At 39.8% G+C, this 26,443-nt stretch overlaps 3 protein-coding genes across 9 annotated transcripts in view; 1 reads left to right on the forward strand and 2 right to left on the reverse strand.

Moving 5' to 3' along the window:
* Positions 1 to 2,724, reverse strand: part of sun1 (Sad1 and UNC84 domain containing 1) — a 29,534-nt gene extending 26,810 nt beyond the window's left edge. The window contains exon 1 of the mRNA XM_034219607.1: positions 2,587 to 2,724. The gene's annotated coding sequence lies outside the window, so the exon portion shown is untranslated. The remainder of the gene's footprint in view (positions 1 to 2,586) is intronic.
* Positions 2,725 to 5,401: 2,677 nt separating this feature from the next.
* On the forward strand, positions 5,402 to 13,068 carry LOC117548450 (centriolar coiled-coil protein of 110 kDa-like). 4 transcript variants are annotated; one of them, XM_034219754.1, is made up of 14 exons: positions 5,402 to 5,610; positions 6,250 to 6,460; positions 7,120 to 7,248; positions 7,990 to 9,181; positions 9,309 to 9,430; positions 9,625 to 9,802; positions 10,081 to 10,190; positions 10,293 to 10,409; positions 10,731 to 10,832; positions 10,913 to 11,029; positions 11,480 to 11,553; positions 11,645 to 11,710; positions 11,812 to 11,871; positions 12,000 to 13,068. In XM_034219754.1, exons 2-14 carry the CDS (start codon positions 6,314 to 6,316, stop codon positions 12,028 to 12,030), a joined length of 2,445 nt encoding a protein of 814 aa, XP_034075645.1. In that variant the 5' UTR covers positions 5,402 to 5,610; positions 6,250 to 6,313; the 3' UTR covers positions 12,031 to 13,068. The 4 variants fall into 4 exon arrangements, with proteins under 4 accessions (XP_034075645.1, XP_034075641.1, XP_034075644.1 ...); XM_034219750.1 differs by having other exon boundaries at positions 12,056 to 13,068; XM_034219753.1 differs by having other exon boundaries at positions 12,059 to 13,068.
* Positions 13,069 to 14,244: 1,176 nt separating this feature from the next.
* Positions 14,245 to 26,443, reverse strand: part of LOC117548452 (nuclear GTPase SLIP-GC-like) — a 34,650-nt gene continuing 22,451 nt past the window's right edge. For 2 of the 4 annotated variants that reach the window (XM_034219758.1, XM_034219756.1), the window contains 9 exons: positions 18,118 to 18,291; positions 17,879 to 18,033; positions 17,620 to 17,740; positions 17,242 to 17,350; positions 17,015 to 17,148; positions 16,712 to 16,793; positions 16,530 to 16,608; positions 15,603 to 15,651; positions 14,245 to 15,490 (listed from right to left, as the gene is read on the reverse strand). In XM_034219758.1, coding sequence (XP_034075649.1) covers positions 15,612 to 15,651; positions 16,530 to 16,608; positions 16,712 to 16,793; positions 17,015 to 17,148; positions 17,242 to 17,350; positions 17,620 to 17,740; positions 17,879 to 18,033; positions 18,118 to 18,291 — 894 coding nt within the window. In that variant the 3' untranslated portion in view covers positions 14,245 to 15,490; positions 15,603 to 15,611. The remainder of the gene's footprint in view (positions 15,491 to 15,602; positions 15,652 to 16,529; positions 16,609 to 16,711; positions 16,794 to 17,014; positions 17,149 to 17,241; positions 17,351 to 17,619; positions 17,741 to 17,878; positions 18,034 to 18,117; positions 18,292 to 26,443) is intronic. The other 2 variants (XM_034219757.1, XM_034219759.1) reach the window with 2 other exon arrangements.

Here is a 26,443-nt window from a genome sequence, read left to right on the forward strand (position 1 = left end):
ATTAGCTAAGACCGTGTCTGGTGTATTCATGAGCCCTGAAACACACTGGCAACAACTCATCTTGGACTGAAGTAAGAGGAAAAGTGGCCATTCATGTTATTGCAATATTGACTTGACCAATGAATTCCATCTGAAAGAAAGAAGAAATGACAATGTTCCTTCTATAAGTTAAGTCATTATGAAATGATCTCAATAAAAGAAAACACTGCCGATATAAAGCAGAACACACCCCATGCTGAAAATGTATTTTCCATCAAAAGAGAGCGAAAACTGAGTCCAAAAACAAGCTTCAACTAATTGTGAACGTACACAGACAACTACATAACCTCACATGTGTTCAGTTGTATGTGATTATACCTTCTCTGCAAGGAGTGTAGTACTATTAGTATTCTACTACTACTACTACTACTACTACTACTACTACTACTACTACTACTACTACTACTACTACTACTACGAAGAAGAAGAAGAAGAAGACAAATAAGTAGAAGAGGAAGAAGTTACTTTAATATTTCTAAAAGGGAAAATGCTTCTTTCTAAAAGAGAATGATAAAGTTGTAACTGTTCTAGAATAAACTAACAGCAAGGCTCCTGACATCATATTCTTTTATCCTGCTGCATGCAACAATAACGTATGTGTAAAAACTATAATCACATCATGTGTAAAGTAACACAAATAAATCATAACCCTTACTTTTTGATAAAGTGCAATTCAGCTTGAAATAGTTGTGTACTTTAAAGTTTTCAGCTTTCAAATGCAGGACTTTGACTGTCCTCTCTGCTGTTGAAGCAGCACATTTTCAACAAAGATATATACAGAAATAATTGATAACACAATTTGAAGTCAAATCAAATGATACATTTGAATAGAATAACTGATGAGGAGGTTGGACATGGCGCCATCTGCTGGACAGCAGTTTCTACAGCACCTTTAGATGGACTTTGGATGCAATCTGAGACCTTGCAGAAGGCGGGCTATCCTTCTGCCAAAGATTAAACAACAGGATTGTTCACATTCAGTTTAGATAAGACCTCTATCAAAGCCTTCTCATTTAATATGCCTCGTGCAAGTGCTTTTCAGATCAACCAGCCATGGTGGAAAAAGTACTCAGATCATAAACTCCAACAATCCAACAACAAAGAAATCAAATACTCTTACTTTAAGTAATACCACAGCATTTAAGTCCTACTACTACAAATACACAATATAACAGCAAACTGCCCTTGACTTGCATATCATTATTAGAGCATTGTTAATATGGATTCATCGACAAGTTATGTGTCCTATGATATTGAGCAAGCATGCACACCACAAGGACTCGGAAACCTCCTTAATGTTATTAACAAATGTGCTTTTCCTAGTGTGACATAACAAAATGTCTTCTGTGAAAAAGACAGAGGTCATAAGATCATTCTTGTCAGATGATTTAAATTGTTGTTTTTACTTGTACTTGTTTTATGGTGTGTGAGCTGAGCTGTGTTACTTTTTGGTATGCTTTGTTTTATCTATTTGCCTGTACAGCACTTTGGTCTGGAGGTTTAAAGTGCTTTATAAATAAAGTTGTATTGTATGATTAATGGGAGAGGAAAGAACAATAAAAGGGTCCTGATACCAAAACCTATAGTTATTCTGACTTTTCTCTGTGAAATACTGAAATAGTTAACCATGAAACCATGGGGAACGTTTTGCAGGAAAGTGTCCCTTTGTTTGTACTGCTCACAATTCAAAGTCATCTGAAAAATGACAGAGGCCACAACGAGACACTGCTTTCTTGAAAGGGTTGCAAAGACAAAAAGACTGGGAACCTAAACCACAAAATGCTGTCTGTATTTTATATAACTTGCATCTAAATAGTAACCACAACTGTATGAATGCAACGCACTCCAATGAAAGTATGAAATACAAAAATAAATGCAAATCAAAGCAGACTACCTCAAAATACTTGAGTAGTTAGTCACTTCCCACAACTCACAGTATTTGTTGTATTCTTTTTTTCAAGTCTCTCTGTCTGGAACAGCCTCGGACCAGGGTAAAACATCTTGCAAATGATTATCCCTGACTAACAAAACCTACTTATTTTAAGACCAGGTTGCTGTTAAACAAACCGCAAAGTATGGCGGTAAGTATATAAGTGAAGCCCTTTGCTCCGTATTGGTGTTCTTACTTTGCTCATGTCAAGTTCGAATAAATAGCCACCCCCAGGCAAGTAAGATGTAAGTTAAAATGAGATTTGTTGCCAGACAATTGAATACGCCTTACCATAATTCTAGTTTGAAGGTTTGTCCAAAGAAACTGTTCAGTTACTATTTTAGCCTAACTCACTTCCCTGCTCCTGCACTGGTCAGGAACATGCAAAGGCGAGTCAGTCTCTTGGCTTCCTTGTGGGCTTCCTGTGAAACCTATTCACATTCAAACTTTCCACGAAAATACAGAGCATGTCCCCCAAAGTGCTGCAGAGACAACACGTAGGATGCTATCAGGATATTTCAGATTGGATGTGTGGCTAGCCTCTCTTGACAGTTCAGGACAGCACATGTGAAATGAATTTACATAATTATTATCAATACAGAAGTTAGTCTACTCACAGGTTGAAGCTGACGCTTCGGACTGTAGAATGTATTATTCCTGAAGTTAGTTAAGGTTGAAGTTTCTCTAGAAGTTTATAATGAACTCCCCTGAAAAGAAGTCATTATTCTAACGTTCGCCTTTCCCGCACAGTCATATTTTCCGTTGAGACCACACGAGCGTCACGTGCGTCACTCCTTATATGGTAAACGTGACCATATTTGGGATCTGTCAAAACCACTAAAACGCACTGAAACTGACGTTCGTTATAAAACAGCATCACCTAGTGGCCACTCACCAAAACAACAACTACTACTGAAGCTACTACCATTATTAGAACGGCGAAATATCATTATCAATATCAATACAAATATACATAATAAAAACGAAATACAAATGATTACAAGAAAACAATATATAAAATGGTTTCCTTACATCTCTCCTCTGAAACCAAGCAAAGTAATTGTTTTTAAGAAACAAAAAACGAATTTACTATATAAATAGGCTAATATTGATTCAGAGATGTGGTGTGTATGGTCACACAAAATAAAAAGAGGAGCATGATTAACCAAGTAAAAACTCAATATAATCACTGTTGTTTCTTATCTCTGTATAGCAGTGAAGAATATCTTGGTGCAAAAACAAAGTCTTAGCAATACATTTACAATCATGTACTTTATTTGTAAATTACTCAACTAAATCCCTACTTTCAAATTTTGCACTTTAATCTCTTTATTGTTTCAGCTAATTAAAAACATATTTGTTCCTTATGCTCATTCTTTACACCCATTCTACAAATCTAGACAAAATGTAACTTTAAGTGCTCTTGTAATGTGAATCATAAAGTGGGCCAAAGTAGTCAAATGTATATTATGAGTTCACAGTACTTAAAGCCCCCTGTTCAAAGACTGTAGAACAACTCAATCTGTTAGCAATTACAGAAAACCTGAAAAACTGGACACCTGTCATCTGTGGAATGAAGGAGATGTGAGCCTATTGTCCTTGAGATCACATGACTCCATTATGTGAAAGGAAAGATGATTTAGCCTCAATGCAGTTGACATTTCTTTCCTAGTGTGAGCTGTTGTGCGTGTTTGTTCACTGGCTAACAATGAGGATCTTAATTTTGCTAATGTTTATTTGCAACCTTCTTCCTGTGAAGCCTAAAGACTTGGACCGCTGTGAGTACATCACACTTTATCTGTTGTTTTCCTCAGTCATTATATGTGTAGTCTAGTCTTATGTTGACTGTTTTCTTTCCAACAGACGCCTATTGTGAGAGTTGCCTCACAACAGCACAAGGTAAGCGGATAGCTATTCAGTTTGCCTTGGAGAGAAACATTGTCGTTTAAAATGGAGAAACCCTGAATTGTCACCTATGTTTTCACTGCTGTCTTTAAGAGATAATAAAAGCGTATGCATATTGCCTTACAGAGATTGATAATGCCATAAAAGGAGCCCCCGCTGAGAACAGACAGACAGTAGTTGAGAACCTCCTCAATGGAGGTGTATGTGAGAAACTACAGATCTTGAAACATGACCTCGTCTCTCAGGAAAACATGATTTCCTCCTGCAAGCACTTGTTAGGTAAGACCAGGAAAGAAAACAATGTATTTGCATATTCTTTACCCTGTACTTAATCTTTTTTTTTAATCTCTTTCCAGAATCTCATTACGACCAGTTCCATGTAGCTTTGATGAATAAAGAACCAACAGCACGTCTGGATATAGTCCTGTGTTATGAGCAGTCCAAGGCATGCATAGGGGTAAAGCGGCAGTCTTTTGAGGTAGGCTGTAGGTTTGGTTGTGAAACAATAATCCCCATTAAATTAGACTGAATTGCTCTTATTAGAACTAACATTGTTTAACTTTTGTGACAGAGTTCCAAAACCACCTCTTTCGAAAGTGACATCGAAGCTCTACTCTTGGACAACAAGGAACTTGTGCGCATTGCTCAACCTGTACATTCAGGTTCACCCATGCACTCAAGCGATGAGTTGTGAAAACAGCAAAGACATTTTTGCTTCTTCTGAATGTGTGATGGCTTGTTGCCATTGTACTTGTTTTTCAGTGTCAGCTTAATAAAGAGATCATTTAAAAATATTGTCCTGGGCTGTATTTTTTACCTGGCATTGCGTGATCTTTCAGCAAGATAAAGAATAAAAATGGCTTCAGAATGACCATTTAAAAAAAATTATTAAGTAGGGCACAGATACTGAGTGTAAATTAAGAATCTTCATTGATGATAGATATGCAATCTATTTGGAATCCCAAGTGTTAATGTTGTTCAATACACTTTACAGATTTGAATTAATGATGTGAAATAATCAACACTTAAATAAGACTTTAGTTACACCTGGAGTAAATCCACAAGCTATCCTGCAGTACACAAACTAAAACTAGCTGCACCTTTACCAGCTTTGATAAACACATTAATTAATCAATAATTGTAATCAAAACATGTGATATATATGTGATATATGGAAGATACTGGTATGAAAAATTAAAGAGCCTGCAGTTACTTTAAACAAGCGAACGTAATGAGATGTCACAACATATGAAATGGGCCAATCTGCATAATGAGTACTTTTGATACTTTAAATATATGTTGATGCTAATATTTGTTTACGTTTACTTGAGTACAATTTTGAATGCAGGACTTTTACTTGTACCAGAGTATTCCTGGACTGTGATATTTCTACTATTACTCAAGAACAAGACCTGAGTAATTCTTCCACCTCTACCATGAAATGGTTAATAATAGCATTTAGTATTGGAACGTGGCCGACGCTCTGTTGCTAGGAGGCGCTGTTGGAGCCCGGAAGAGTTGAACATGATGATGATGGGCAACCCGAGATTCAAGGAGAAACATGTTCATGATGTAGCCACTCTTTGTTGATTCCCCTGCGACAAAAGAGCGTGTCCACTACTAACAAAGAGAGGAGATATCCCTGTTTGTCCATTTTGAAGGCAATACAGCCGTAACGAGCAAAGGCACGGGTGTAACGTTAACGTCATTCTATCAGGGCACATCTGGACTACAAGGTAGGCTATCCAAGGTGCCGATTAAGCGAGTATCTTATTGATTTAACCTTCGAAACTGCCGGTATCAAGCTTCCTCTGTAAGAGCTGGGTACAAAAAGAAACCCATTCCCACGATCTCTACTGCGCTGTCACTATGTGTTAATAAATCACTAACCGCAATATAGACCACTAGGTTACTGTCAGAATCGTAAGGATTGGATGAAAGTCTAACGGAGGGATGGTCAGTTTGATAGACACACATCTGGAGTAAACGACACTAATTGCAAAGCAGTTTCCATTTAAATGTAGTTTCATCCATACAACAGCTGTGATTTGTCTGTGAAATGGTCCTCGCTATCCCTTTGCTGACAGGCATTTCAGAAATAGAAGCTGTATTGATTAGACACGATTCCACATGCATTTGCCTGAGACACGGAAATGGAAGTCACTCACCAGCAAGGTCTGATAGAAAGGAATGGCAGGAATGTGATGAGTGTGATAAAACCATTGAGGGCAGACAGACCCTCTTTTGTTTAAGCCTGTTTGTACTGCTCTCCACATATGATTTCATCTAGTGACCCACACCCAGTGCAGTCTTTGGCTCCCATGTCCACTGAGTTGTGGATGTCCATCTAACACACTCTCTATCTCATTTTACAGCTGGGTGACGAGGCTACATGGTGTGTGTTTCACATTCAGAGTGTGTATATGTGGGTGTCCAGAGATGGAAAGCTATGAAGAATTCTGTCTGCGGAGTTTGGCCATACTGCAGGAAGAGGGGAAATTCAAGAAGACAACATGTGAGCCACTATGGTCCCCGAAGGCTTTCTCTCTCATCCGCTTCCATGGAAGAGCTGTGCCTTCGCCTACGGTAGGGAAGTGATGAACAGTCATGAGAATGTATCCTGAGCCAAAACAAGATGTAGCTAAATCACAGTTTATTTAGTTTCAGTATGAAAAGTTAACAGAAACCATAGCTAATTGAGGTTTTTGGTGCATTTGCAATGCACATTTCTGGCATAAAAAAAACAAATGTGCCCAGAGAACTTTAATCACATGGTTTAAATTAGATTAAAGCTGATTAAGGTCCAAACACATGAATTTACTGATACATTGTACAGTATATGTGAAGTATGTGGGCTTACTAGTTCCGATTATATCAGCACTTAGCAGGGGCAAAAGAGAGGAGATAGCGAATGACGAGGAACACCAAGGCGGTTTGATGTTGGTCAGGAGAATACATCTGCTTGTTACTGCTGACAACACTATTTGTCAGGAATAGCCACCTGATAGAGAGGCCAGTTAAGGGATGTTTTGTTGAAGATTTTGCTTTCACTAAAGCAAAGGAGAAACAAACATTTATAGAAGAGGATTGATTGTGTTATCAAGAATAACAGAAAGTAGGTCACAAATAAACATAATGGAATTCTTTGTGTACTGGGAGCCTTTTTTAATGATCAGTTCCTTACTAAACTGTGTTAATGCTTGGGCTTCTTAAAATGTTGTTGTGTGTGTATTTTGTTTTTCTAGTTGAGTGCAGAGCAGCGCAGTGAGATGTGTGACCACAGACAGAGAGCGGTCCAGCTGGAGGTTGACAGGCAGAACAAGCTGAGGAAGAACCTCATGGCCCGAGTTCAGGACATACTGGAACAACCTCGGGTCAGTAACATGGAATGGTCACATGTTTTGTGAAATAAATACAAACTTTCAGTGTGTACTGGATAGGTGAAATGAAATGGCAAAATCCAAATATCTACCACATTAGCACACATCCAAATTGTTATAAAACTCATATAACATAGATTTTGGCACTGTGTTTAATTTATAAACACTCATATCTACAAATCTAAAGTATGTGTGGAATAGGTCTACAGTATGTGTCAATCCCTCAATTAGCATTAATGTTTAACTACTGTCTGTCCCAGAATCTCTTGTGACATGGGCAGACTTGAATACAGGTTGTCTGACTTAGCACTGTCTCTGGTAGGCTATGCTATTTTTACCTTATTATTATGGCCCGTTTTTGTGAACTCAACATCCAAAGCAATATTTTCTACTGTTTCTATCAGCTCCTGTTTTGAAATGTTGGGCCATTCCTACTTGAAACCAATATTAACTTAGTTTAGTAATTAGGTAAATTAAATTGTATTTTGCTAACATACATGACAAGTGACTATTTCAGTTTAGCCACCTGACATTTAGTGTAAAACCAACACTGGATCGGATATCTTGTTTTACTTTTAATTGTTTATATGTATTGATAAATCAACTGCTTTACACCAATGTAATTTATTACAATGTAGTTTTGGGCAAATAACTCCATTAGTCATTATTTTTTGTTGCTTTTAATTTCCGCAACTATTTGATGATTTGTCATCATTAATGTTTATCTCTGCACAGGCACATGGAGAATCAAGTATAGATGATGAAAAGCCGCCAGTTTCTAAATCTGTGAAGGAGAGTGGCTACACCCTGATCACTGACTCTCCTGGACTTCCCAGAGACCCTGGGTTTGGGCTTCAAACAAGGGATCAACCAAGCTCTGAGACCCCCATCATCAATGGCTACAAGTCAGTGGGGAAAGTGATGGTTGAGAGGGAAGAGAACAGTGAGGATGAAGATGAAGAAGAGGAGGAGGACATTAGTTTGGACAGCCTTCTTAAGAGATCAAGAGAATATGTGAAGAGAGAGCAGTGTCAGCAGGGTTCAGAAGTTGTCGCCACAGTCACTGGGACCCCTCTGCTGGAGACTGTCTCTGACAAGGAGAATAAGAGCCGCAGTCCCATGGGGAACACAGGCGTTGAGTTTGGATTCAGTCTGCACCACAGCCCTACTGGCCCGCCTCGGACCCAAATCCAGCATCAATATCTGTACGACGCCAGTCCCCAACAGACTGGTTGTCTAAATGACCGGTATGCTCGGCTCCCCAGTCCAGAGTCCAGCATTAGTCCCCGTGCACAGAGACGCCGGCCACGTCCAGTTTCTACAGGGAACATACACATTTCGTTTCCCATCAGCCCGGCAGACCTTATCCCCTGCAGCTCACGGAGGTCAGGGGAAGGTGCTGGCATGGCAGATTGGGGAGAAACTCTCTCAGAGGCTATAAAGTCCCCCGATCACTGGGGCTCAGTGGGGAGTGACAGCAGTGCTGGTGTAAGCAGTGGCAATAGTCGACCCAGCCACTGTGGTACCAGCCCAGATATCTGTAGTCCCGTTAGTGCCTTAGGGTTAAGCCCGAATGGGCACCGTGACCATCTTGCAGCAGGATTTCGCCGGCGCTGCCACACCTTTGACAGCCAGCTGCATAGCAAACACTCTGTTGTGGAGCACATAGGCCACAGCCAGGAGAGGGTTCCTCGCTTCATGGCTGGAGTCACATGGATGGCTGCGAGTGGGCGCACCCCTACAGCCCCTTTAAACCGGTCGTTTGAGGTAGATAATCCCTCACTGTGTTTGCCAAGGCCCTGCATCACTTCTGACTTGGCTCATGGCACACACAGGATGGAGGCTGCTGACCCTCAGGACACAAACAATGGGAGAATCACACCAACTGTCCTCAGAAATGCAGTAGAGGCACAGACCAGCAAGACAGGTGAGTCTCCCTAGATCAGTTCCAGATATTTACACTGTTTTTACCAGTGCAAATAAAGGTAAATGATAATGGTTTGAAATGTAAAAGATGACATTTTTTACGTATATTTATTTGTGCACATCAACAGAGGAGACCCAGAGGCGAGCACAGGCTCTGGAGGACATGCAGAGGCGTCTGGAGGAGGAGCATGCCTTGCAGATGTCTCTCCTCCTGGCTGAGCAGGAGAAAGAGCAACAGCGCCTCTGTCTGGTCAGCACATGGAATCACACAACATCAAGTCTAAACTGAAGTAGATACAGTACACAAAATGTGCAGTATTTTATCAGTGATAACTTATGGGCTTGAATTGTTATATTGTTTAGTTGCAATACAAAGGTGTGAGTTTATTTGTTTACATTACTGAAGCGTGTGTGTGTTTGTGTATTTTATCCACATGTGTTTAGGAACTTGAGGAGACAGAGAAAAGACTAATGGAGCAGGGCTGTGTGCGGCCTTTGAGTGGGGAGGCTTGTGGGTGGAACTGTAGATCTGTGAGTGACAGCCGTCCTATTGTGAGCTCCTCTTGTCCTGGACTAAGCCCTGCCCACACACCATCTGAGCGATCACCTGGACACAGTATAGGTACCACTCCCCACTGTTTACTTATACCGTGTTGGAGTTTGTAATAGTGAGATCAACAGATTGCATACTTAGAGAGGAGGATTTTTGTAGTTCATTACATTTGGAGAAAGTGTGCCTGATGTTCTTTCTTTTTCATCTTCCCCCTTTTTGAGCTAAATTTAGGCTCAATTGAGTATTACAGTTTTTTACTGAACAGGACAACTCTTAATTTCCCATTTAAACAAGATAAATTGTGTGTAAAGTATATGTTTCTTTCTATAAATATATTTCTTTATCAGGTTTTTCCAGCCCCGTAGGTTCCAGTTTATCCTCTCCCTCTCTCCAGTCTCCTGTCTATCTGTGGGGGTCTACATGGGCAGGTAGCAAACCTCGAGCAAGGCTAAGTCTGGTGGGTAAACCCAAGTAAATAAGAGGGTGTGTGGCTTGCACTTGGTTATTTTTACCCTTTCCTCACTTTTCTATCTTCTTGCCTCCTTGTCTTGTTCTCCAGGTTCTTTCAGCAGAGCAGCAGAGAGTGTTCTGTCGAATTGGCGCAATCATTCGCGGCTTCCTGACTCGCAGATTGCTCAAAACTGAGAAGATCAAACACTTGTGCCAGACCATCATGGTGATGATACACACACAAAAACACAAGCTAAAAATGTGCACAATCAATCTAAAACACCAATTAAATAATCAGACTCCGAATTTGGTTAATGCCAAGTAGGTTCTTACATACAGGGAATTTAGAAATATTCTAAAACTGTTAAAAAGGAAAAACAATAAGAATATCACAAATGACATTAAATCCAAATGAAAAGTCAAAGAGCTGTACAGTATTAAAAATGGTTATATTATGCAGGAATGTGTAAAAAAAAAAAAAGAATCCTCATATGTTAGTAGAAAAGCTGTATGTTTATACATGTTTCCTGTTTATATGTTTACTTAGGATACGCAAGAGTTCATCCGTTCATTCCAGACTGAAGCTCATCAGAAGAAAGGCACCTGCTCAGCACAAGATCGCTCGCTGCAGGAGAGAGTTAGAGCCCAGGTATGAAGGTCTACTAACAGTCTATAAACAGCAGATGGCGATCATTCTTTGTGTTTATTCATGCATCTTTTGTCCTTCAGCTACGTGCAGCCCTTTATGACATCCATGACATCTTCTTCGAAATACCTCTCGGAGATCGGTTAGCGTTGCTGCAGCAGGACAGAGAGCTCCGAGCAGAGAGGAAGCTGCGAGACATGGTAACCTGGAAACATCGTCCTGTAATAAATCACATTATATCGCCTTATGTAATCAAAAAGGTGACATTTGACCTAAAAGTAAAGTTCAGACATCTTTCCACTCTCAGAAGGAACTTGCAGCTTGAGCTTGTATTGTACTTGAAATACTCTGAAGCATTTTGTCTGCATATGTTTAAGTATAAATCAGTCATGGCTTCTATTGTCCTGTATACATATTACATAGTTCATAATGTTTCATTAGTTATTGATTATAATTGGTCTATCTGCTGATAACGGCTGGTACTTTTAAGATAATAATGTTAAGTATTTACAAAGCAACACCTTACAGGATTATGTACCATTGATTACCAAATTAACAAAGTTACATTATTTTGTAGCTACCTTATAACATGCTATGGTCAGTACTTCAGTTTTTTACTTTGTTCTTTACTGTTTGTGTCCAACCTGCAGGAGAAAGCCAAGTGTCCCAAGGATAGAGCGGTTCTGTCTGCTGCCACACAGAGGTCTCTGGACAGGAAAAAGAGGTAAGATGGGAACAAGGCACACAGTCTTACATTGCGGTGATCCCATAATAAGATCCAGTGTTTCTATTGCAAGTATGTGCTACTCCTGCAGGGTTAGTGAATCCCCAGCCCAGGCTAGGAAGATGCAGCAGAAGCCAAAGAGCCCCACTACTAACAGGTGCTTAGTTGTATATATTCTCTGGTTCTGTGTTTTACTTTTATTTTCTGTGTTTACTTTCCCCAGAAAAACAGTACTCTAATTAAATTATTTTCTGCCAGAGTCCTGAAGCCAAGCCAAGGCCAGAATTCTCCTGTTGCAGGCCAACTGAATCGCCAGGGGTGAGTTTTAACGTATTTCGCCATAATTGCAAAGTGTCTTTATTTTTATTAACTGTTGTACTTGTTCTATTATTATTTGAATCACCTCTCGCTAAAGGAAAGAGTGTTCATAAATGTGTTGATTACAGCATTGACCTACTGACTTTGAAGTCAGCATAAGATGACGGTGGCTGTTTCCTCTCAGGAGCTGGTACAGAAAGACCCCAGGAGAGAGAGTGAGACGCTCAGACAGCCTGAAGAAGCAGCACTCCCTGGGTTAACTGGTCACTCAACTTCCCTGAACTGTGAGCTTGAATTGTTAGTCTTTAACTAGAAACCTTAAACCACTGGTTGCGCTGCTAAACCTTCTGAAATTCAAAAGATTGTATTCACTCCCATACTTAAGCTCACTGATATACATCATTAGATGCCTTTGTTTTTGACTGTTTAGCTTGTTGAAATACTTTGCCAACAATTGATTGTTATCCACAAAACTGAAACGTAGCTTGATACTGTGTGTGGATTATTTATTGAAAAGGTGGGCCCATTGTAAATACCTATCTGTACTTTAATGCAAGCTAGAGGATGGTCAGAGATCCACATTTCTATCTGTGCCTAAGAACTATGCCTTTGCTATCTGTGACGTTTAGCATGCATATTTTTTTACAAGTTTAGTTCATAAACATGTAGTGATTATAGCTGAAATGTTGATTATCAGTGTCATAATGAAAGTAGTTGCCATAAGAAAAAGTGTTTAGGTTAGAATAACGTTTTTTTTACAAGGGCTTGTAGCTCTTTTATTAAATGGTGCTGAGTTAACAGTACTGTGAGACATTTCAGCGGGTTTCAACATTTGGCTGATATCAATGCCAAATACCCACATTTTAATCTAAATGTATTTGTTTACACACTGACTCTGTTACACTAATGTAGCTTCACACAACAGGAAATGCACAGCAGACACAGAGTAAAACAAAATGAATGCCCCTGTCCAATGTATAGTAAATGCTGTAAAGTTCTCCATTATTCTCCACTGCTTAAGCATATTTATAAAATAATATTTATGTGCACAAATAATTCAACCTCATGTAAAAGCATTAGTACACCCACTTGTTTACTTATAGATACCAAATTGACTTATGTATGTAGATGTTGTTTGCTGATATTGCTGTACTCTGTCTTTTTTTTTTTAAAGACACATTTATTTTTGTTATTTTATTCCAAATAGTGTTTTTGATTACCAGAATACATTCTGAATTGAAATCTTCTAGGCTCTAGATATTTACACTGACTGAAGCAGCAGGGGAGTACATGGCAGATAAAGGTCTCATGATGCTTTGCTGCTCTTGATACAATGGAATTTTGTTTAAGTCCTTTAACACATACATATACATCAATATACTTAGTTCCATGATTTTAGTAATATTCATGGTCATGTGGTTTCAAAGGATTCTGTTTAAGATCATTTTTTGTTATAATCTGGCCTACGTTTAAGGTAAAAAACACATGGTGAGGGAGATTTATACCATTTATTTTTTGCTCAGAAGACCATATTTGAATCCATTGCAATCATACTGAATCCAAGGTTTACTACACCTAGTGCCAGTGTCAAGAGGTAACCTGAAAATTGTTCCAATGTAACTCAAGCAGTATGACTTTAAGACATTTGCTGACACAAATCTTTCAAAAATCCTGGCACACATCTTTAGATCATATGAAGAAGGCCTCATCAGTTCCTTACGCCATACAAAAGCAGGGTTAGGGAATATATGAGGAATCCTTCATTTTGTTGTGTTTTTGAAAGCCATTTGTGTGTCGAAATTGTTATTTCAGTGTGGACAAATTGTTTAAAACTACCACCATTGCACACACCTGAAACAGACAAACTTCTGAAACAATCATGCAAACTGAGAAACTAACATTAAGGCGTGCCAGATCAGCCACTTTGTGAACAGTGTTTCACTGCAACATTATTTGTGTGTGATGCCTGGTATTGTTCTTTCTGTCTCTAATTCAACTTTTATATTTAACGTTTACTGTTGTTATTGTAAAGAACATTCAATACTCGAGTAAGTTGAGTAAGGATGTCAAATTTCATGCTTCAAATAATTATTAGTATGTGTATAGAGTGGCTTTGCTGCTTCAGAAAACAGAAATAAACAAAAATAACTAAAAGTGGTAAACTTTGGGTCCAATAAGTAAGTAGCATGTTGGTGACATTAAAAAGCATGATTACATTACTACTCATTATACATTTAAAAAGCTGCACCCTATACTGAACCGGTTTGGCAGGAAGAGCAGATGGAAAATTATTTGTTTATCTGACAATAGAAATGTATGTTATTAAAAACCTAGAGCAGATAGATCCTTTAACAAGAACATGAACAATACAAGTGAAATGTATGTGTTTATTGGAGTGTACACGACATCAAATACATGTATGCAATAAGAAGTTTGTGTGGAAAAAAAGAGTAAATAACGAGGAACCAGATAAGCCATCATCTAGATTTCTCTATTTCTCCTAATATGAATGAAAAACACCAAATACCATTAATTTGCAGTGAGTTTTGTGCTTTCAAATAAGAGAAAACAGATCAAAATCATTCTTTGAGAAGCCTAGTCTACATCCAAATCACCCTCCAGTAGTGCTGTGATCAATGTTGAGGATTTAATTAATTCATTGAAATTTCAGCCTAAACTTATCAAACAATTCTAAACATAATAAAAACAGATTCAAAACCGGAAAATACATATATTAAAAATACAACTGTTAAATAATTAAAAGCAAAACGTCTCTGTGACATCACAGTAGTGGCTGAGATCCAATATCTATTCTCCGATACATGGGCATAGTGAGGACTTTTTCACTGGGGGATCTCATTCAAAAGAAATCAAAGACAGCATAGCAACTCATAGTTTGTCATTATGGTCAACATGTTCCCAGGGGTCTCTCCTCCTCTCCAAAACAAACTGACCCAGAGAGTAAAGCTGGTTCAGCACTGAATAAAGCAGTTTAACTTTAAAGTCAGTGTTTCCTTGATGGATACAAGCCAGAGAGGCTACAAGCTAATGCAAAGTTACCTTAGCTCCTAAGCAAACAGTTCTGGAAGTTTAAAGTGTCATAGTTTATCTGTAAGTCCTCTTACATCGCCAAACATTGGTACAAACCAAGGTGTTAACCTCTGATTGTCGTCCTAGAATCGGACATAAATCTGCCAAGAAGTCCTGTTGCCTGATCTCGGGTAAAAGCTTGTTCGTTAAAAAAGACCAAGATTTAAAGTGTTTAGTAAAAGTGTGCTGAAAACTGGATTAAAAAGTACATATTTATGAAAGCTTCTGGCAGACAACTAAAATGCTGTTGCACACGGAAGCAGGGGTGGGGTGGATGTGGGGGTCGCTATTGACATGGAGATATATCTTAATAGACTGAACAACATAAGATTATCGTCAAACTGCTTTTTTAAAATAGGATTTTTAAATGACATGAATTAGGGCAGCACATTATGCTAACACTAGAAAACACTCAAAGTCAACAGAGATAAGAACTTTAAAAAAATGATTGAGACCCAATCCAGAGGCCTCATGTCTTTTATCCTCGGTAGGTTAACAGGCGTCTGCTGTTACTCTCCACTGATCAACCCTGAAACATCCACCAGAGAGACAAAGAGCGATGTTGTGAAATTGAATATTAATAACAAACACTTGTTAACATCTTATTAACAGTTTGGATCATCAGGTTCACTAACACCTACCATTGCACATCATGGACGCAGTGCAGCTGCTTGACCGGGTGAATCACTACTGTAATAAAAGCACTGTTAGTATTTTCAGAAAACCCCAGCTTGCCCAACAACAAACACGTTACCAAGCAGCTCATCTGCGATTTTGCTGTTATGGTACTAGGGCACCGGCTGAATCCAAGTGACAGACCAGGAGAAGTGACTGACACATCAATGCAGGAGCCCTAAGGAAAGGCTTGGAATTGGGTGAAAATATAACCCATAGGTTCTCAGCGCTGGACGGGATGGCAACACGGCTGTCTCAACCTACTGTAAGAACTGCAAATCATGATATATCTACTCCAAGAGGCTGACACATAAAGTACAGCAAAGACTGATGACCTTAAAATAAGGGAGAAGAAAATAAACTGAATAATCATTGAGAATGAAATACTAAGACATAGAACACACCATTTGTATTTTACATAGCTCCTTCATTATGTATTGGTAATCGTTTTTTGTTTCATACTAAAGCCAATTAGGGGCCGGTGTGTAGGAGCCATTTTATGGGTGTTGTTGGTGTCTCAGTTTACTTTAATTGATATGTAAAGTGCAATATTATTTTTGAACACTTGGTGGCGGGGTTTAGCTGCACCAGGTGTATAAAAGGGGTCATAGGTGACAGGAGAGGAAGAGGACACAGGAGGAAGAGCATACCGATTCTACCAGCCCAGACGGTCAGCCCTGGCAGATGCTCATACCACAACCCTGTGACATTGTATACTTAAACCTTGGTATGTAAAGCAATAAACATCATTCTAAACTGCAGCAAAAGACCGGAACTTCATCTGTTTGTGTCTGCGTCAGGATCACTCTAAACCCTGCTGTGAAGTAATGGCAAAAGGATATAGGACACTGGAACATTTAAAATGCCACTACAATGTTTAAATGGAGTTTTACCAAAGAATTGCATCATCATCTGGGCTTCCGGTCAGTTCATTGTAGTATTTCTTTACCATCTCAAGCTCCACACTTACATCTAAAAAAAATAAAATGGATACATTTAATACACTGATTGAAATGTATTGACTTCTTAATTCCAATCAAATGTACAGTATTTTTGGTGATTTTGTTTCCTTTACCTGGGATGGAGACACCATCTGTCTTGAGTGACAGCTCGATTGATTTCTGCATCATGTTACACTGTTTCTCCAGGATCTCCAACTAAATCAGCATTGAAATATTTATTAATTATTAAAAAGAAAGTTAACAATTTTGGACATGTATGTTTGTGTTGCAGTGTTCCTAGTTGAATTTCCTTTGAATTAAGAAAAGTCCTTTTTGTAAATGATGACCAAAAATCATGGATAAACATTGATATGTGCAGACCAACATGTTTCAGTGAAGAATTATTTCTGTTAGACGAAATATAAAATGTGACAAACCATCAAGTCTCTCAGCTGTTTCATCATGGCATCTTTAGCCTGAGCAAACATGTCGTTCTTTGAACCATGCACGTGCATTTCAATAGTTTCCCTCATATTTTTCAGCGTGCCTTCTCCTCTGATTTCTTTTGCTCCTACATAAAACAGAAACATGTTGACATAAAAATATTACAATATAAAAATGTGTAGAAGTGTATTTCTATGTCTGTAATGATCTTCTGACTTACTGTCATAGCATGGTTTCATTTTCTCCTCGATTGTTGTTGTCAGGCTGCTGTAGATCGTTTTCTTACGCTCACGGATGAGTTTGTTGAGATTTGTTTTCATTTTTTCTTCCTTAGAGAGAGAATGTGAAGCAGATATTAACATATTTTTAAAATGAACAAGTTACAAACAAGGCCAATCTTTTGGGGCAGGGTCAGATGTACAGCTGCAGTTAAGTTTTCAAAGCCATCTCCAGTTCATAAGTTATTCCAGTACAATGTATATGAATATGTTGACTGATCAAAATGTATTATATTTAATAATATTGCTCACCCTTCCACTACAGTCTCCCTGGCTTTACAAACATATTTGATAATGGACTAATGAATAGGATCCTTTACCTCTGTCTTGAGAAATGTCAGCTGCAGTTTGACATTTTCGCACTCCTTTTTCATCAGCTTCTCTGTGCCAAGTGAAAATGCATTGATGACCCCGTTGAATGGTCCACTGTTTCCTTCATTTCTAAAACATATTAACAAGAGGAAATGCTTACATTCATAAGGCCTTAACAAGTTTGTATTTCAATAATGTATTTTAATGTATTGTACAACACAATATATCCAACACAGGGTTTTATGTCTTTATTAAGTCATTTCTTACGGGAAGGTCTTCTTAAATTCCTCGTCAATGCTGTCGGTCAAACATGAAGTTAACTTCATATTGATGTTTATTAATTTCCCTTTTTTTGTTTTGTGGATGCCACCATTCTGAACAAGACACTTCAATATCATGTGAAATGCACCACCTTTCTTTGTCTGAAACAAAACACATTTTGTAAGAGACATATTCATATTAAGAGCAAACATTTGTTTTGATTTAATTATAACTTAAATACTTACAGGATAAAGGACCGACTTTAAGACTTTTTCACATGAACTTTTTGATTTTTCAACCCCCCCACTGAGGCATTTTTTAAAAGCCATAACGGTCTCTTTCATGGGTTCCCTGACTTTATCAAGTTCAAGACTCAGGTTTTCTTCAAGTTCTATGAACACAGCCATCTTTATGTCAGCCTGAAACCATACACAACACATTCATTATTTAAAGCAATACAACCATAATTTAGTGGGAATGCTGACACAGCATTCCAACTATCTGTTATGCTACGCACAAAATTATTTATTATTCCGCCGGGTTATTTTGCGCTGCTTCTTCTCCCACATTGAACATCGCAGAAACTCTGTTCAAACATCAAAACGTTCAGCTCGGTCGGGAAACAATGGCTATTACTTTTATCATTCATAACTTTCATAATTCCAGAGATACATCCCATAATACATCCCATTTTTAACATGGAATTCAATGGAGAACTCTTCAGACTTCAACAATCTTCATGCAACTTCAACTGCTAACTGCTCCTTCATACTTTCACTCAGAAACCTCATTCCAACTTTAAAATGTCACACATCTTTCTGACATTATTCATGTAACACAACTTTTAAATCTGATACTTACTTTTACAGATATTAAACATGGTTCAGACCTTGGTAAAGAGGCCTTCTTCAGATTTTAGAGTGCGTGATGTCACAGCGAGAGTGGAGGACAGATTTAATTTTGCCTTCATATTTTCTTTTAAACCTGCCATCATTCCCAAACCCTACATTCCTGAGACATAATTTTTCATGACAAACGTAGGAAAACATCTCGTAGCTTAAAAGATAAAAAAATATTAAGCAAAATAATTTAAAAAAAGGCCTCTTAAGCAGGGCCGGCTCTAGACAATTTGCAGCCCTAGGTGAGATTTGAGCTGGCACCCCAGCCAGAGAATCGTACAATAGAAAATATAAAGATCAATAGAGTATCCAAGGAACACACAATGGAATGGGGGATGGACGTCACATCCTCTGGGGGTCCGGGGGTATGCCCCCCGGGAAGAATTTGTTGAACACTTTAAAGTAAAATGCTTCAATCTGGTGCACTTGGAGCAGAATTACTACTAGATCTAGGGGGTACAACTCTAAACACCCATATGAAAAAGATCGGTTTACATTTTATTAATCAAATAAGTATGTGAACATAACCAATAACCTACCATAGCCAATAACAAATACATGTAACATATTTTATTTTTGTTGTTATCTTATTTGACCTATTAACATTTATTTATTTATTTATTGGTGTATATTTTTGGTTTACTGTCCTATAGTATACATTGAAATGATTTCAAACCTGTTTATCCCAATAATTATAAAGGAGTGCCTTGGAAATATATGTTTACATAAATTGTGATCAAAACGTTTGAGACCCACTGAGATAACTTAGACTAAAACACTGAGAGTCCTTTACCTCACTGAGCCTCTCAGTCTGACTGGAGAGGACTCTCCCTCCACATTATTGTAGAAACATCTTCTTCATATATCCGTTAGAGCAGCTAGCACCAGATTCTAATAACAACAGCGCCGGTACCGGTGCGCCCTTCTCTCTCTCCCTCGCTCGCTCCCACGCTCAATCGCACTTTGGCTGTGAGCTGCGGGTGGCTGATAAGCCAACATCCCCCATTTTCATCACTTACAGCGCCCATCGTATAGGGCAAATGAAAAGCGTACCGGGGTGAAAAGGGTGTTACATTTACTTACCGGGGCACTGCCGCAACATCTTGCAGGAAACAAAGTCTGAGGGCATGTTCATTTAATAAACTATGAATGTTTTATATCCATGTAACGGGAAGAAACTCATCTAACTGCTCATTTTTATTTTTTTAAAAACCCCACAATGCTAACGCTGAGCCTCTGAATTAGCAACGAGCGAAACATGCTAACAGATGACTGCACTGAAATTCACTCACAAAACCTTATTATTTATCTTTGCTGCACATCCAACCCATCGTGTCACATCGTGAGGTGACACAGAATCGAAGGGTACCCTCATTATCACTCAATTATACGAACTCGCGGAGATAATAACAAGAACAGACATCAAACATGTGGCACTAGGTAGCCAAAAACGCTAACATGGCTCACCTGTGTCATAGTCTGGTCAAAACTCAAAAGTGGTCTTCAATGGCATTAAAACAATAAAAACGTTGCTGAAGTTAATACATAGGTTAATCCAATGTGTCTGTGTCCCTTTGAAATGATTTCTGATAATCCATAAGCAATAAACCTGCGTTTCCGTTTCTAGAAGTCAGACCTAGAGACAGCTTCACTCTGGTGCAAAACTGCGTACACGAAGCCCACACATTTTTGTTTTAGACTGTGTGTGAGTGGGGAGATACCCCTTCGATTATATTGGCTCTAACAGTCAGAAAGAGATGTCAATCACCAAAATCGACCAATGGGTTCCAGAAAAAACCCCATTTCCTACCCAAATCCCCTCAGAGGTGGAGTTGTTCTTGCTAAACCTGCTAAAAAATCGCAGAGCAAAAGTTAGCTGCTAATGGTAGCCACCAGAGTGGCTGCTGCTTCCGGTCTTTGCTATGTGGCAGTCTAACACACACACATTACCAAATAAGGACTATGTGTGAGTTCCCCTCGATTCCATTGGCTCTGACGGTTAGAAAGAGATGTCACATGTCATAGGGGGTGTTGTAAGGTCATATCATTGCATGTTAGTTCACCAGTCCACTAGGTGGCACTGTGACATTGAAGTTGTTGCCGTTCCATAAGCATAGAAGAGGAACTGGGGGCTATGTTGTTATGCTAAGTATATGTGATTGATTGATTGATTGAAAAGTTTATTAACAGCTTGTATATTGGGTACAGTACAGTACAGCTCAAAACATACAATTGTTAAGGGGATGCAGACCAGAGAAAGACTTTCGTCTTGTTTACATCAGGGTCCCCCATTTCCAATTCATCATGTCATTTAAGACATATTTGACATACAGATGGCTTATTTACAATTTACATACAGGTGGTTTTTTTACATACAGATTGCTTGTTTACAATTTTCATTTTAGATTTCGTTCTAATACATCCTAACCGGACATTTAAGACATACCAAGTCTACAGATATACAGTTAGTAACAGAGTCTAAAATGTGAGTATATACATAGATGGGGGGGGGGGGGAAGCTGTCCATTGAACGACAGGTTGAGATTTGTACCATTACCGGGGCCAGTTTTGCAATGCTCTCCCCCGAAGGTGCTCTTTAAGAGAGGTTTTGAAGGTAAGTATAGTTTTACTTTCCTTTACAGTTGTGGGAAGAGCGTTCCACCTTGATGTGGCATAATTGCGAAACGTGTATTCCCCCTTTTTTGTGCCAAATCTGGGTTTCACATGATTTGTGGAGCTCCCTCTGGTGTTATGATCATGGTATTCCTTGACCTTTGGGAAGCATTTTGACATGTACATGGGTACCATAGAGGTGTAGTGGATCTTGTAGGCCCATTGCAAGTAGCTGTGATGAACCGGAGACGCAGTTCGGCGCTACCAGAAACCAATACACTCCACTATGCTCACCAGAAGCCTCCTGTGAGTTACTACATCATGGCGACGAGGATAAAAGTACAGCAGATGCCTGGTGGAAATGCACACAAATGAGCGAGACTGTTGAGTGGCTACGTTAACGGCACCAAACACCGGACAGTGGTGTGAGCTAGAAGATAGCGGCGGCAATGGTAGGAAACACCGCTCCTTTTGATAGTCAATCCCAGACGTGGGAGAAATATTGTGAGGTTCTCCAATATTTCTTTGAAGCTAATGAGATCGAAGATGCAGGTCGGCAGAAAGCTATTTTGCTCAGTTCAGTTGGCAGTCAGACTTACAGCCTTATGAGGAACCTTATCAGCCCGGCGAGGCCAGGAGATAAGACGTTTGATGAGCTTGTTCAGCTGCTGAAAGACCATTTCAACCCCAAACCCAGTGAAATTGTACAGCGCTACAAATTGAACTCAAGAAGTAGGAAGCTGGGAGAAACAGTCATGGAGTACGTTGCTGTGCTAAGGAAATTAGCACAAGATTGTAACTATGGAGACAAGTTAACAGAAATGCTGCGTGATAGGCTGGTCTGTGGGATTAGGGAGGATCGCATACAACGGCGATTGTTGTCAGAGCCGGATTTGATCTTCGACAGGGCACTGAAGCTGGCACAGGCTATTGAGACAGCCAGCAAGAATGTGAGAGACTTACAGTCATTGGAGTCAGCACCCTCGCACATGAGAGCACCTGAGGCAGTGCACAAGATGACGGCAAGGCAGAGCCCCAGTGAGCAGCAGCACCAGCATAAGGCTTGTTACAGGTGTGGCAGTGAGCAGCACATAGCTGGGGACTGTAGGTTTATTCAAGAAACCTGTCACAAGTGTGGGAAGATAGGCCATATTCAGAAAGTGTGTAGGTCAAAAGGCTCAGTTAGTGCTTCACAAGCAAAAGGGGGTGGAGTATATCAGAGATATAAGCATGTGAAAACTCAGGGAGCAAACTATGTCAGCCAGGGGGAAGGCGAAAAAGATGACATAGTCACAGATGAGATCATGTTCACTTTGTACAAAGTGGAGGAAATAGACATACCGGCAGAGGAGCCATTTCTAGAAACACTGACTATTAACGAAACTGAAACACAGTTTGAAGTAGACTCAGGATGTGGGGTAACAGTGGTGAACCACTCAGTGTACAAAACCTTATGGAGGGGAGAGGTACCAGCCCTACAACCCTGCAGAGTGAGACTCAGAACATACACAGGACATAGGGTAAATGTTTTGGGAGCAGCTATGGTAAAAGTGCAGCAAAAACAGTCAGTAAAAAACCTACCGGTTGTAGTTGTGCCAGGGACGGGCCCTAGTCTAGTTGGCAGGAACTGGATTAAGAAGCTAGGTTTGCAGTGGAGACCGGAAAGCCAGATTCACCATGTCAGGGAAGAGACATTGGAGGAGGTACTTGGGGAATATGAGGAGGTTTTCAAAGAGGAACTAGGGAAATGTAAAGGGCTCCCAGCTAAACTATATGTGGACAAGGAAGCAACCCCCAGGTTTTTTAAAGCTAGACCGGTCCCGTATGCAATGAGAGGAAGGGTTGAGGCCGAACTGGACCGTCTCCTAGTCCAGGAGATAATTGAACCGGTAAAATATGCAGAGTGGGCAGCGCCTGCGGTGTTAAAACCAGATGACTCAGTAAGGTTGTGCGGTGATTACAAACTGACTGTAAATCGAGTATCAAAACTGGAGCAGTATCCAATTCCCAGAATTGAGGATTTGTTTGCCAACCTGTCAGGTGGACAGAAGTTCACAAAGCTAGATCTCAGTCAGGCATATCACCAAATCCCTTTGGATGAAGAAGCAAAAACATATGTGACCATAAATACACACAAGGGCTTGTTCACGTACAATTATTTTTCAACGGACCATGGAGGGACTGCTACAGGGCATCCCTAGAGTGGCAATATTCTTGGATGACATCCTGCTGACAGGGAAAGACAACAAAGAGCATCTGCAGACTCTTGTCCTTGTGTTGAAACGGCTACAGGAGGCCGGTCTCAGGCTCAAAAGAACCAAGTGTTCGTTCATGAGTGAGCAAGTGATGTTTCTAGGTCATAAGGTGGATGCCACAGGACTGCACCCTGTGCATGAGAAGGTGGAAGCAATCAAGGATGCACCCACACCTTCAAATGTGACAGAGCTCAAAGCATATCTAGGACTGTTTAACTATTATAACAAGTTCCTGCCCAGTCTGTCAACCATCCTTGCTCCAGTGCACAAATTGCTAAAAAAAAGACACAAAGTGGCAGTGGGAAGATGCACAACAGACAGCGTTTGAAAAGTCAAAAGACATGATGCAGTCAGCTGAAGTGTTGGTGCATTATGACCCAGAGAAGGACATTGTGCTATCATGTGACGCAACACCATTTGGATTAGGTGTTGTGCTCTCACATCGCATGCCAGATGGAACTGAAAGACCCATTGGAGTTACATCACGGACATTAAATGCTGCAGAGAAAAACTACTCACAACTTGACAAGGAAGGACTGGCAGTGATTTTTAGAATAAAACGCTTCCACAAGTACATCTATGGACGGAAGTTTACTATAGTGACGGATCACAAGCCCCTGTTGTCACTTTTCAGTGAGATGCGAGCAGTACCCCAAATGGCATCACAGAGGATCCAACGTTGGGCCGTGACCTTGAGAGCCTATGAATACACCATAGTGTACAAAGAAGGGAAGTACCACAACAATGCAGACGCACTGAGCCGCCTGCCCCACCCAGAGAAACCTGACCTGGGGAGGCCAGAAGAGAGGGTTCTCATGCTGGAGAGTTCTGACATCACACTTGTGACTGCTGACCAAGTGAAAGTATGGACAGACAAGGATCCAGTACTCTCACGGGTGTGGGAATTGGTAAACAGAGGCTGGTCATCAGAATTAAAAGAGATTGAGTTTGGCCCTTATGCAGTGAGGAAACATGAACTCAGTATCCAAAATAGGTGTGTGTTGTGGAGCGCAAGAGTTATTGTGCCAAAGCCAGGCCAAGAAAGTGTTTTGAGACAGCTTCATAAATGCCATCCAGGAGTGTCCAGGATGAAAGCACTGGCTAGGAGCTATGTATGGTGGCCAAAGCTCGACAAGGATGTAGAGCAGAGGTGCCCAGTACGTCGACCGGGGGCAATGCTGGTAGATCGCGAGTCATTCATAAAAAAAAAAATCCAGCTCCGTTAAAATAGACAAAACAGGTTTTGATCCCTCCTCCCTTGGCCTCCCTGCCACTTAATTCAGGAGTTTACTTGATTGACAGAAAAAGCGACCTATCGCTTTCCAGTCTGTTAACCCAGAATGCAAAGCGATACAAAATCAGTCAAGTGCCGGGAACACTCAAATTAAGTTAAAGAGACAAACAACAAAATGAGTGCGGGACCGAGCAAGAAGCTAAAGACATACCACTTCCACACAGAATGGGAGGAAGAATATTTTGTTGTGATGTCACATTCAAAGGTTATTTGCCTTATTTGTAAAGCAAGCGTCGCTCTGCCAAAGAAAGGTAACGTGGAGAGGCATTATCGGAGTGTTCACAAGGCATATGACAGCGACTTCCCTCCGAGTAGCGAGTTTAGAAAGAGAAAGGTCATGTATTATTGCTACAAAAACATTATCTTGCAGTCTTAGTGTCGCCAACTCGTTTCTAACGTTTCCAAAAAGACAAAAAAATGCGTCTATGATCGGTGTATTTTCGACCTTTCCAATCCAGACGAGATCTCTCTCTCCCGTCTGTGTGCGAGGGGGGCGGGGCAGTTTACTCAATTATGCAAACATGGGTTAATGATTAGAGGAAACTTACATTTATTTTGTTAAAGTTTCAGCTATTCTGTTCATAATTCTGTTATCACATTATTTAATACGATTTGTTAAAACATTGTTGTTTCTTTTGATGTGAAATATTATTTATTTTATTTAAATAAAAAGCAATGTTAATTTTGTTCACAATTTGTTAAGTTAATTTAATTATATATGTATTTTTAAATCAAGTATTCATCTTTATTGTCTTCATTGTTAGTTTCCACATGCCTAAAACAACCTCAAGCTAAATCTAAAAGTTGATGGCTAAATAAGAGCGCTTGAGAAATTGTGCAAGGCATAATAGTCCGAATAGTCGATTAATCGTTTCATTAATCGATAGATTAATTGATTATCAAATTAGTTGTTTGTTGCAGCCCTATTGTAGTTATCCCATGTATAAATACAATTGTGTTATTCAGCAACCCTTGCAATTTGGGATTATATTTTTGGTTGGTAGACCTCGGTGAGCTGGTCATTTCAAAAGTAGCTCACCAGCCAAAAAAGTGTGGGCACCCCTGATGTAGAGGATACTGTCAAGTCCTGTATAACATGTCAAGAGCACCGAAATGTTCCGGCACCAGCTCTGTTACGCCCCTGGGATTGGCTTGATAAGCCCTGGAGTCGTATTCAGTGTGCTCATCGATGCACACTCAAAATGGATGGATGTGGTTCCAGTCAATTCTGCCACTTCAGCCACTACAATTGAGTGCCTGCGTACCAGTTTCAGTAACCATGGACTGCCTGAATTGTTGGTGTCTGATAATGGCACCTGTTTCATCAGCACAGAGTTCGAAGATTTTCTGAAAATAAATGGTATCCGTCATGTGACCTCGGCACCCTATCACACCTCCAGTAACGGGTTAGCAGAGAGAGGGGTACAGACATTTAAAAGGATGATGAAAAAATGTCCAGAAGGCACACTGACAGCCAAGGTAGCGAGAGTGTTATTTAGTTATCGTGTGA

Source organism: Gymnodraco acuticeps, unplaced genomic scaffold, assembly GCF_902827175.1.
Source record: "Gymnodraco acuticeps unplaced genomic scaffold, fGymAcu1.1, whole genome shotgun sequence".
NCBI lineage: Eukaryota > Metazoa > Chordata > Actinopteri > Perciformes > Bathydraconidae > Gymnodraco > Gymnodraco acuticeps.

Coding starts and splice junctions, on each gene's coding strand:
- LOC117548450 (XM_034219750.1), top strand. CDS start 6,314: ATGGAAAGCTATGAAGAATTCTGTCTGCGGAGTTTGGCCATACTGCAG. Junction 9,431..9,624: donor AGCAACAGCGCCTCTGTCTG/GTCAGCACATGG, acceptor ACATGTGTTTAG/GAACTTGAGGAGACAGAGAA. Junction 11,030..11,479: donor AGAGGAAGCTGCGAGACATG/GTAACCTGGAAA, acceptor TCCAACCTGCAG/GAGAAAGCCAAGTGTCCCAA.